At 45.9% G+C, this 12,685-nt stretch overlaps 1 protein-coding gene across 2 annotated transcripts in view; it reads right to left on the bottom strand.

The window, feature by feature from the left end:
• LOC139536088 (dihydropyridine-sensitive L-type skeletal muscle calcium channel subunit alpha-1-like) overlaps positions 1–12,685 on the bottom strand; it is a 49,985-nt gene that overhangs the window by 17,198 nt on the left and 20,102 nt on the right. For both annotated transcript variants that reach the window (XM_071336234.1, XM_071336235.1), the window contains exons 7-20: positions 10,681–10,784; positions 10,435–10,580; positions 10,232–10,313; positions 9,932–10,092; positions 4,871–5,096; positions 4,420–4,627; positions 3,960–4,080; positions 3,542–3,756; positions 3,251–3,320; positions 3,006–3,138; positions 2,110–2,239; positions 1,763–1,822; positions 1,001–1,107; positions 762–849 (exon numbers count right to left, since the gene is read on the bottom strand). In XM_071336234.1, the coding sequence (XP_071192335.1) occupies positions 762–849; positions 1,001–1,107; positions 1,763–1,822; positions 2,110–2,239; positions 3,006–3,138; positions 3,251–3,320; positions 3,542–3,756; positions 3,960–4,080; positions 4,420–4,627; positions 4,871–5,096; positions 9,932–10,092; positions 10,232–10,313; positions 10,435–10,580; positions 10,681–10,784 (1,851 nt within the window). The remainder of the gene's footprint in view (positions 1–761; positions 850–1,000; positions 1,108–1,762; positions 1,823–2,109; positions 2,240–3,005; positions 3,139–3,250; positions 3,321–3,541; positions 3,757–3,959; positions 4,081–4,419; positions 4,628–4,870; positions 5,097–9,931; positions 10,093–10,231; positions 10,314–10,434; positions 10,581–10,680; positions 10,785–12,685) is intronic.

Here is a 12,685-nt window from a genome sequence, read left to right on the forward strand (position 1 = left end):
GTGTAAAGGAGTAGAGGTGTAGAGTAGAGGTGTAGAGGAGTAGAGTAGAGGTGTAGAGGTGTAGAGGAGTAGAGTAGATGTGTAGAGTATAGGTGTAGAGGAGTAAAGTAGAGGAGTAGAGTAGAGGTGTAGAGGAGTAGAGTAGAGGAGTAGAGTAGAGGTGTAGAGGAGTAGAGGAGTAGAGTAGAGGTGTAGAGGAGTAGAGTAGAGGAGTAGAGTAGAGGTGTAGAGGAGTAGAGTAGAGGAGTAGAGTTGTGATGGGGATAAGTGAGGGGTAGACAGTAGGACAGTAGGACAGGAGGACAGAGGGACAGGAGGACAGGGGGACAGAGGGACAGGGGTACATGAGGACAGAGGGACAGAGGGACAGGAGGACAGAGGGACAGGGGGACAGAGGTACAGGGGTACAGGAGGACAGAGGGACAGGAGGACAGGGGGACAGAGGGACAGGGGTACAGGAGGACAGAGGGACAGGAGGACAGAGGGACAGGAGGACAGGGGGACAGAGGGACAGGGGGACAGGAGGACAGAGGGACAGGAGGACAGAGGGACAGGAGGACAGGGGTACAGGAGGACAGAGGGACAGAGGGACAGGAGGACATGGGGACAGAGGGACAGAGGGACAGGGGAACAGGAGGACAGGGGGACAGAGGGACAGGAGGACAGGAGGACAGGGGGACAGAGGGACAGAGGGACAGAGGGACAGAGGGACAGGAGAACAGGAGGACAGGGGGACAGGAGAAGTGCACTGGTAAGCTCACCTTGAGGCCCTCAGCCCTGTTGATGGCCCTTAGGGGCCTCAGCACCCTTAACACCCTGAGGATCTTCACCACAGAGATAGCACTGGACCTAGATAGGGCAGGCACAACATTTGCTTGTCTATAATCTGTATTTCTACCTGGAGAAAGACACACACTCATAACTGAATGTTATATCGAGCACTGTAGATTCAGTTGTCACAGGAGTGCAATGACATTTTACATTCCCAGGGACTACTTACTCCATGAGCATGGAGAGGAGGGATACGGTGACAACTATCAGATCCAGAATATTAAAGGAGTTCCGGCAGAAGGAGCCAGGGTGCATTATGGCTCCATATACGGTCATCTAGGGGAGAGGAGGGATGGATACTGACTTGATGAGATTGGTTGACACATAAACCCTCTCAAAGCAACAAACCAACCCACATGAACCACAGCTACTCATGTGAAAACATATACTGTAGAACTCTGCTGCAGTGCACGATAAAAAATAAATAAAGTGCCGCAAAAGTGGATGTAACATATTGTCGAGAGAGTTTGTCACATTAACAATTTAAGTGTGTAGCCCTTTCCTGGGGTCAATGACCGAAAACACCCTCTTTGGCCTCATGGGCGGAATGTTATTCATATTTTTCTGAATTTCATAATTAATAATGATGCATTTCTTTTTTACGATGAAAATCCGGTGTTTATATGCCAAACAGTTTGGTCTATGTATATAAAGTGTAACATTGGGATGCAAACTCAACACTGGATACATTTAAACTCTATATCTGACATGGTACAGGTGTCCTCTTTCTTTAAAGCCCAGAACCATGTGTGTGAGGTGTATATTTTAGTTTCAGTGGATTTGTTTAAGACTACCAAGAAACACTCTGTGTGACCCTGATTTAGCCCACTGCAGTAAAAGGTTAACCCATTACTCGGTAATGTAAATGTACTTTTTCATGTAATCAGTACAACTATACTAGTAGTGGAAGAGACAAGCCGTGCCTGGTTACCTTGAGGACAACTTCCACGGTGAATACTGACGTGAAGACGACGTCAGCGGAGGCCAGCACCTACACAGCAGAGACAGGGCAACATCATCTCAGAGCAGTATCAGTGTACCAGAGTCCTTTTGCAGAATCTCTAGTGTAGACCTCCTTATAGTCTAGGTAAGGCAGTCTGTGTACACTAAGACAGTGATGCTTTATTTACTTTGCTCATACAATACAGAGCAATAAAGTAGAGAAACCCCTTTGTGCCAGTTATGTTGTCAAAATTCTATCCCTTTCTGCTTTCTTTACTGCAAAAAAATTATTTGAGATAAGGGGGTGAATGATACAGCAGGCATATCTGTGGGCACCTGGTTCCTGAAGGACATGGGGTCGATGGGGTCCTCGGCGGCTAGGGAGATGCTGCTGAGGAGGATGAAGAGGAGGATGGTGTTGGTGAAGGTGGTGGCGTTGATGATGCGGTGGCACAGCTTACGGAACCTGGAGGGGGACACAGTTTACATCACAGGCTGCAGACTTCTATACTGAGTAACTGACAGTCAATTAAGGAGGCTAAAATAACCTCATAATACCAACATCATTATCCATTCATCATCATCGTTATCATCACCATCATCACCATCCTAATTCATTCATCATCATCATCATCATCACCATTCTAATTCATTCATCATCATCATCATCACCACCATCATAATTCATTCATCAATGTCATCATCAACATCATCACCATCCTAATTCATTCATCATCATCATCATCACCATTCTAATTCATTCATCATCATCATCATCATCATCATCACCACCATCATAATTCATTCATCAATGTCATCATCACCATCATCACCATCCTAATTCATTCATCATCATCATCATCATCATCATCATCATCATCACCACCATCATAATTCATTCATCAATGTCATCATCACCATCATCACCATCCTAATTCATTCATCATCATCATCATCAACATCATCATCATCAACATCAACACCATAATCATCATCATCATCAACATAATCATCATCATCATCACAATCATCATCACCATCATCATAATAATAATCATCATCACCATCATCATAATAATAATCATCATCATCACCATCATCATCAACATAATCATCATCACCATCATCATCATCATCATCATCATCAACATCATCACAATCATCATCAACATCATCACCATCACCATCATCATAATCATCATGACCATCATCATCAACATCATGATCATTACTTGTTCTCAGGGCTGAAGATGTAGAAGGAGCTGGCCTCTGGAATCGGTACCACCTCCTCCTTCAGCTGCAGGTCTGCCATTGGTCGGGGCCTCGGGGTGTCAGGGATATCAGGCTCTTCCTCCTCATCATCGCCTGGATGACAGAAAGAACAGAAGAACGTGACACGTTCTAAATTCTGAATTGTGTTAGATCCAGATTCCATTGCATGGATGTGCCCAGAGGTGTGTGAGATAGTGGGATATACCAGGGAAGTCAGCAGGGGGGAAGGGGTCCTTGATCTCATTCACGTTGGACTCAAACTCGTCTACTTTCAGCTGGGACATAAACAACATTTTTATTAGAGGGAGCATGGGTTGTAATCCCACCCGCTACACGGATGTCCACCGTGGGGCAGGTCTGTCTGTGGACAGTAGTTGACAGTGTGAAATATCGGGGCCTGTATTCATAAAGCATCTCAAAGTAGGAGCTCTGATCTAGGATCAGGTTCTCCATGTCCTTATAATAATCATTATATTATGATCTCATGGGCCCTGACCTTGGCTGTAGTAGGGATGCCCTCTATTTTAGCCCTCTCTGCTGCCAACTTCTTGGCCAGGAGTGCCTTCTCCTCTGTTGCCTTGTCAGGCATGTTAGCCCTGAGCAGCTTCTTGCGTTTCTTCTCCTCAGACTTCTCCTTCTGGGCCATGGTCAGACTCTCGGCCTCCGCCAGGTTGTCCACGGCGATGGCCAGGAACACATTCAGCAGGATGTCTGAGGGCTAAGGGTCAAAGGTAATTACGGTAGGCAAAGGAAGAGAGACACTTATTTACCCAAGGACAGTAGGTCAGTCAGATTTCTGTCTAATAGAGGGGTTGGACTGAGTTTGGTTGGTTTTAGTTTAGACTAGCAATTCATGTGTGCAGACTCAACACAGACACTCAGCACACAGACATACACACACACACACAGGATACAGTTTCCGCAGACAAAGAGGATGATGAAGTAGATGCTGACGAGGATCCCGGGCATTGTGGGACCGCCATGCGCCATGATGCCATCATACATCACAGCGTTCCAGTCCTCCCCCGTCAGGATCTATCAGAGAGACAGAGTGAGGGAGAGAGAGAGAGCGAGAGAGAGGGAGAGGGAGAGGGAGAGGGAGAGAGAGAGAGAGAGAGGGAGAGGGAGAGGGAGAGGGAGAGGGAGAGAGAGAGGGAGAGGGAGGGAGAGAGAGAGAGAGAGAGAGAGAGGGAGAGAGAGAGAGAGAGAGAAATTATTAGCCTTTTCCAGAGGGAATCAAACAAAAAGCAAGCTCTAATGTCCAACATTTACATATCATACAGCTTCATATGCGCCTCCAGATGGTCATATCATCTTTCCCACATTGTGCGCTAATTGTGTTATAATGATGATTGTATGTGTATTCCTCCCTACCTGGAAGACACTGATGAGGGCCTGGGGGAAGCTGTCGAAGGTACTGCGGGGTTTGAGCTGGTTGGGGAAGTTGAATTTTCCCCCGAACACCTGCATGCCCAGCAGAGAGAAGATGACGATGAAGAGGAAGAGGAGGAGGAGCAGGCAGGCAATGGACTTTGTGGAGTTCAGCAGGGATACCACCAGGTTACTGAGAGATGTCCAGTACCTGAAACACACACACACAGAGAAAGAGAGAGAGAGAGAGAGAGAGAGAGAGAGGAGGGGGGGAGTGTTACCTACTTCCTGATTAGCTATTGCCCTCTGGGGGATGAGGATGTAAGACACAATTAATCAACGTATCAATAAATTAACTGGACCTATCTGGAGAGCCATGGTGTGTGCAGGCTTTTGGTCCAGTCCATCACTAACACACCTGAAAACCAAATGCAGCCTATTGTAAAAGTCTTACTTGGTGACTTTGAGCAGCCTTAGCAGTCGTATGCAACGCAGCACGGAGATGCCCGTGACGGTCATGACGTCCATGCGGACCAGGATGAGTTCCAGAATGCCGGTGGAGACCACGAAGCAGTCGAAGCGGTTGAACAGAGACATGAAGTATTGCTGGAGGCCCAGAGCATACAGCTTTATAAACATCTCAATGGCAAACAGAGACAGCAGAACCTTGTTGGCAGTGTCTGGGAGGGGGGAGAGAGACGGAGAGGTAGGGAGAGAGAAGGAGAGGCAGTGAGAGAGGAGAAGAGGCAGGGAGAGAGAAGGAGAGGCAGTGAGAGAGAAGGAGAGGCAGGGAGAGAGAAGAAGAGGCAGGGAGAGAGAAGGAGATGCAGGGAGAGAGAAGAAGAGGCGGGAGAGAGGAGAAGAGGCAGGGAGAGAGGAGAGGCAGGGAGAGAGAAGGAGAGGCAGGGAGAGAGAAGAAGAGGCGGGAGAGAGGAGAAGAGGCAGGGAGAGAGAAGGAGAGGCAGGGAGAGAGAAGAAGAGGCGGGAGAGAGGAGAAGAGGCAGGGAGAGAGAAGGAGAGGCAGGGAGAGAGAAGAAGAGGCAGGAGAGAGGAGAAGAGGCAGGGAGAGAGAAGGAGAGGCAGGGAGAGAGAAGGAGAGGCAGGGAGAGAGAAGAAGAGGCGGGAGAGAGGAGAAGAGGCAGGGAGAGAGAAGGAGAGGCAGGGAGAGAGAAGGAGAGGCAGGGAGAGAGAAGGAGAGGCAGGGAGAGAGAAGGAGAGGCAGGGAGAGAGAAGAAGAGGCGGGAGAGAGGAGAAGAGGCAGGGAGAGAGAAGGAGAGGCAGGGAGAGAGGAGAAGAGGCAGGGAGAGAGAAGGAGAGGCAGGGAGAGAGAAGGAGAGGCAGGGAGAGAGAAGGAGAGGCAGGGAGAGAGAAGGAGAGGCAGGGAGAGAGAAGGAGAGGCAGGGAGAGAGGAGAGGCAGGGAGAGAGAAGAAGAGGCAGGGAGAGAGAAGGAGAGGCAGGGAGAGAGAAGGAGAGGCAGGGAGAGAGAAGGAGAGGCAGGGAGAGAGAAGAAGAGGCAGGGAGAGAGAAGGAGAGGCAGTGAGAGAGAAGAAGAGGCAGGGAGAGAGAGAGATAAAGAGAGAGAATTACTGAATGTGTTAGTCATGTCAGAGACAACCACACATGTTAGATGCTGTGTATATGAAACCAACTTCAGTGTGATGCTAGCCTCGGCTTCCAGGCCTCGCTTACGTTGTTCTCCAGAATAGTAGGTATGAGTGGAGCGCTATTGCCAGTTGCTGCAGGCTGATTGGCTGTGAGTAGATGTAGATTTTTCACAAATAATATATAATTTGGTTGAAATGACACTACCCCACGTGGGCACAAGTGAAAATTATTGGCTTTCGGTTTGGAATCTCCGCCTCTGTTTTGAAGGTGGTTATTCCAATTGTGGGGAGGGGCAAACGGCTTGAATACACTCCACCTTCTTCTAGCCTTTTTCTGACAAGAACTTCCACAGGCTGTTATACCAAAGGTGAGGCTTCTCAGGGAAGCTCAACCATAAGATGACGCCGGAGAAGAAGGCAGACGTTTTACGTGCCCCCAACCGAGTGATTTGTGTGAAGAGGGCGTGGAGAAAAAGGGGCCGGAGGGTGGGCTGCCTTCTGAGAATTCATAGGCGGTCGAATAAACCCCCACCTCCTTCCATTCTGCTAACGTGCAATCTTTGGAGAATAAAATAGATGACCTATGTGGAAGATTAATCTACCAACAGGACATTCAAAACTGTAACATCTTATGCTTCACAGAGTCGTAGCTGAACGACGACACTATCAACATACAGCTGGCTGGTTATATGCTGTATTGGCAGAATAGAACAGCGGCGTCTGGTAAGACAAGGGGCTGTGGACTATGTATTTTTGTAAATAACAGCTGGCGCACGATATCTAAGGAAGTCTCGAGCTATTGCTCACCTGAGGTAGAGTATCTCATGATAAACTGTAGACACTACCACACTGTATTTTTCGTAGCTGCTTAGATACCACCTCAGTCAGAGGCTGGCACCAAGACAGCATTGAATGAACTGTATTCCACCATAAGCAAACAAGAAAACGCTCACCCAGATGCGGCGCTCCTAGTAGACGGTGACTTTAATGCAGGGAAACTTAAATCCGTTTTACCAAATTTCTATCAGCATGTTAAATGTGCAACCAGAGGAAAAAAACTCTGGAATATCTTTCCTCCACACACAGAGACGCATACAAAGCTCTCCCTCGCCCTCCATTTGGCAAATCTGACCATAAATCTATCCTCCTGATTCCTGCTTACAAGCAAAAACTAAAGCAGGAAGCACCAGTGATCAATAAAAAAGTGTTCAGATGAAACAGATGCTAAGCTACAGCACTGTTTTGTCAGCACAGACTGGAATATGTTCTGGGATTCCTCCAATGGCATTTAGGAGAACACCACATCAGTCATTGGCTTCATCAATAAGTGCATCGATGACGTCGTCCCCACAGTGACTGTACGTACATACCCCAACCAGAAGCCATGGATTACAGGCAACATCTGCACTGAGCTAAAGGCTAGAGCTGCCACCTTTAAGGAGCGGGACTCTAACCCGGACGCTTATAAGAAATCCCGCTATGCCCTCCGACAAACCATCAAACAGGCAAAGCGTCAATACAGGACTAAGATCGAATCATACTACACCGGCTCTGACGCTCGTCGGATGTGGCAGGGCTTGCAAACAATTACAGACTACAAAGAGAAGCACACCCGGAGCTGCCCAGTGACACGAGCCTACCAGATGAGCTAAACTACTTCTATGCTCAGTTCAAGGCAAATAACACTGAAACATGCATGAGAGCACCAGCTGTTCTGGAAGACTTTGTGATCACGCTCTCCGCAGCCGATGTGAGTAAGACCTTTAAACAGGTCAACATTCACAAGGCCGCAGGGCCAGACAGATTACCAGGACGTGCACTGCGAACATGCGCTGACCACCTGGCAAGTGTCTTCACTGACATTTTCAACCTCTCCCTGTCCGAGTCTGTAATACCAACATGTTTCAAGCAGACCACCATAGTGCCTGTGCCCAAGAACACTAAGCATTCACCGACCCGTAGCATTCACATCTGTAGCCATGAAGTGCTTCGAAAGGCTGGTCATGTCTCACATCAACACCATTATCCCAGAAACCCTAGACCTACTCCAATTTGCATACTGCCCCAACAGATCCACAGATGACGCAATCTCTATTGCACTCCACACTGCCCTTTCCCACCTGGACGAAAGGAACACCTATGTGAGAATGCTATTCATTGACTACAGCTCAGCATATCAACACCATAGTGCCCTCAAAGCTCATCAATAAGCTAAGGAACCTGGGACTAAACACCTCCCTCGGCAACTGGATTCTGGACTTACTGACGGGCCGCCACCTGGTGGTAAGGGTAGGTGACAATACATCTGCCACGCTGATCCTCAACACAGGGGCCCCTCAGGGGTGCGTGCTCAGTCCCCTCCTGTACTCCCTTTTCACTCATGACTGCATGGCCAGGCACGACTCCATTAAGTTTGCCAATGACACAACAGTAGTAGGCCTGATCACTGACAACAACGAGACAGCCTATAGGGAGGAGGTCAGAGACCTGGCCGTGTGGTGCCAGGACAACAACCTCGCCCTCAACGTGATCAAGACAAAGGAGATGATTGTGGACTACAGGAAAAAGAGAACCGAGCACGCCCCCATTCTCATCGATGGGGCTGCAGTGGAGCAGGTTGAGAGCTTCAAGTTCCTTGGTGTCCACATCACCAACAAACTAACATGGTCCAAGCACACCAAGACAGTCGTGAAGAGGGCACGACAAAACCTATTCCCCCTCAGGAGACTGAAAAGATTTGGCATGGGTCTTCAGATCCTCAAAAGGTTCTACAGCTGCACCATCGAGAGCATCCTGACTGGTTGCATCCCTTGCCTGGTATGGCAACTGCTCGGCCTCCGACCGCAAGGCACTACAGAGGGTAGTGCGTACAGCCCAGTACATCACTGGGGCCAAGCTTCCTGCCATCAAGGACCTCTATACCAGACGGTGTCAGAGGAAGGCCTTTTACACCGCTGCTACTCTCTGTTGTTATCATTTATGCATAGTCACTTTAATAACTCTACCTACATGTACATATTACCTCAACTATCCGGTGCCCCCGCACATTGACTCTGTACCGGTACCCCCCTGTATATAGTCTGGCTATTGTTATTTTACTGCTGCTCTTTAATTACTTGTTACTTTTATTTCTTACTCTTATCCGTATTTTTTTGTAACTGCATTGTTGGTTAGGGGCTTGTAAGTAAGCATTTCACTGTAAGGTGAACACCTGTTGTATTTGGCGAATGTGACTAATAAAATTTGGTGAGGCTAATGTGACACTAACAGTATAGCTTCCTCCAATGTCCCTGTCCCGTACCAGGCTTGAACTAGTGATCCTCTAATCGCAAACACACGTGACCGCCTTCCTTGACAACATACCAAGCAATTGAGCTATAGAAAAGGATCCAATTCGCTAGCTACATTGGTGACATTTTAAGCTAGTTGTAGAGTAAGCTTACGGCACACTCCTAACTCAGTTACATGTATATCAGTTTATTCTATAGACATACTGTAGATATGTGTAGATATGCTATAGATATGTGTAGATAGTGACCTTGCCACCAGTTAGTTTATTTGATAGATATGCTGTAGATTTGTGTAGATACTGACCTTGCCACTCGTGAGTTTATTCTATAGATATGTGTAGATGTAGATATGTGTAGACACGCTATAGATTTGTGTGGGGCGGCAGGTAACCTAGTATTTAGAGAGTTGGACTAGTAACCGAAAGGTTGCAAGATCAAATCCCTGAGCTGACAAGGTACAAATCTGTCATTCTGCCCCTAAACAAGGCAGTTAACCCACTGTTCCTAGGCCGTCATTGAAAATAAGAATTTGTTATAACTGACTTGCCTAGTTAAATAAAGGTAAAATATAAAATGAAAAAATGTGTGTAGATATGCTATAGATATGTGTAGATACTGACCTTGCCACTCAGTGAGTTGCTGGGACTGCTTGTGGTGTTCAGTAGCGATGGCCAGCGTGTTCAGAAACACCAGAAAGATCACCCACCAGTAGAACATACGGGATTTCACATACACAAGACACTTACGCCGGAAGAAAATGTTCCATTTACGAGCAAGCTTGCTGAACAGTGAGAGATGAGGGAGAGGAGAAGATGAAGAGATGTCATGTTAGGAGATGTGTCAGACTCATGAGGTCTGTTTTCCTTTCATCAAGACACCTGAGTGTTGTCCCAGTCAGAGGCAGGTGTTGGTGTACTTACTAGTAGTACATAATTTTTTGCATGGTGTCCATGTCCTTTAGACTCCCTGCCTCAGATTCTCCATCTTCCAGGGGTAGCAGGCCTTGGGACAAGAGACACTGATGTCACTGCATGGTGTTTGATAAGGGCTGACTCATATTGTACTCTTCTATTCTAATTGATCCTGTTGTGTGTTGGTGATAGGGTTAGGAAGCCATAAGTACCCTGTCCCTCCCCGTCGGGGTCCATGACTTCGGCCTGTGTGATCCACTCCATGTAGCCCTTCACATCCTCATCCAGCTGCTGGGTCTCCCTCATCTCTGTGTACTCTCCGCGCGCCTTGCCCTTTTCTCGCTCCTTAGTGAATTCACTGACGGAGGTAAAAGAGAGATAGAGAAAATATAAAAATGAGAGAAATGGAGGAGAAAGAGAGACAGACCAGGTGATGTATGTGTGGTGTCTCCACTTACCCACTGAGCACGCCCAGGACCAGGTTGAGCACAAAGAAGGAGCCAACCAAGATGAGAGTCAGAAAATACATCCATGGCCACTCCATACCAATAGCATCATTCACCTGGGAGACGGAGATAGAGAGATGGGGGAGAGAGAGAGAGAGAGAGAGAGAGAGAGAGAGAGAGAGAGAGAGAGAGAGAGAGAGAGAGAGAGAGAGAGAGAGAGAGAGAGAGAGAGAGAGAGAGAGAGAGAGAGAGAGAGAGAAAAAAACTAAGAAAACATTAGAAGCAAAAAACATTTTGATACCGAATGTAAAACAATCTAAGACAAATGTCAAATGAAAAACATAAGCAGCAAAACAACCCAGAGCTAAGCTAGGAATAGTTTGAAACTCTGAAACAGTATAAACATACACTGAAATGCAAGACATTGAATTATAACAGCAAGACACTTGTTGAAATTGAAAACGCAATTGAACAACATCAGTTATGGGACATGTGGAACAATTTAAGCAGAGCAAAGCCACAAGAATTAGCCATACAAGATGAATGAATTTGGAAAACTTATTTTGATAATCTATACAAAAACATCCCACAAAAAGACTTACAGCATACCCAATTAGAAATTTAAGTAATGTTTAACATCCTTGAATAAGTCATTAAAAACAACCAAAATCCATTAGATTACCCAATAACCCAACAATAACTAAATGAAAAGCTAAAATCTATAAAACCAAAGAAGGCCTGTTGTCAAGATAACATCAGAAATGAAATGCTGAAAAACAGTTGCAAAATGCTGTGCTTAAATTGTTCAACATGGTACTAACTTCTGGCTGCTTTCCTGATGTCTGGAACCAGAGGCTCATCTCCCCTATCCACAAAAGTGGAGACAAATCAGACCTCGATAATTACAGGGGAATTTGCATAAACAGCAACTTGGGAAAGCATTTTGAAGTCAAGAATTAAAACCTTTCTTCAATAAAAAAAATTATAAGTAAATGTCAGATTGACTTTCTCCCCAACCATCGCACTACTTTCCATATATACGCCTTACACACACTAATTAATAAACACATCCACCGAAAAAAAGAGGGAAAAATCTTTGCTTGCTTTATTGACTTTAAAAAGCATTTGATTCTATTTGGCACGAAGGGCTATTCTTCAAAATTCTCCAAAGTTGGCTTGGTAGTAAAGTGTATGACTTAATAAAATGTATGTACACAGAAAACATGTGTGCAATAAAAATCCAAAATCAAAGAACATTATTATTTTTGCAATGTCGAGGTGTGAGACAAGGCTGCAGTTTGAGTCCAAACCTTTTCAACATTTATATCAATTGATTAGCAGACATGTTGTACCATTCTGCAGCCCCAGGAATCACACTATTTGACACAGAGGTAACATATCTGCTATATGCTGATGATTTGGTTCGTCTTTCACCAACCAAAGAAGGTCTTCAACAGAACCTTACTATTTCAGAGCAATATTGACATAATTGGACCCTGGCAGTAAATAAATAAATAACTCACCTTGGACAACATCATAATTGAACACACTAAAAATGACTCATACTTTGGTCTGACCATATGTGCATCGGGAAACTTTAATATGGCAGTGAATGCACTCAAAGAAAAAGCCTGCAGAGCATCGTATGCAATAAAAATGAAATTATTCAAAATCATCATCCCAATTAGAATTTGGACCAAAATATTTCACAGCGGAATCCTACCAATAGCTCTTTACAGAAGTGAAGTTTTGGGGCCACTCAATAAACTGGACTTTAAAATGTGGAACAAACATCCAATTGAAGCCCTACATGCAGAATTCTGTCGGAAAAGTCCTGAGAAATACACCAACTAATGCAGGTTGGGCAGAATTGGGCCGCTTTCCAGTGGTAATGAAAAAAACTAAAATGTTGGCCACACCTAAATTTAAGTCCAAATTCAAGTCTCCAATTTAAAGCACTTCAAACCCTAGAGCTGAGCTCAGAAACGAGCCCTCTCAGTCAGCTGGTGTTGGACCT

The sequence above is a fragment of the Salvelinus alpinus genome, chromosome 12 (genome assembly GCF_045679555.1).
Source record: "Salvelinus alpinus chromosome 12, SLU_Salpinus.1, whole genome shotgun sequence".
NCBI lineage: Eukaryota > Metazoa > Chordata > Actinopteri > Salmoniformes > Salmonidae > Salvelinus > Salvelinus alpinus.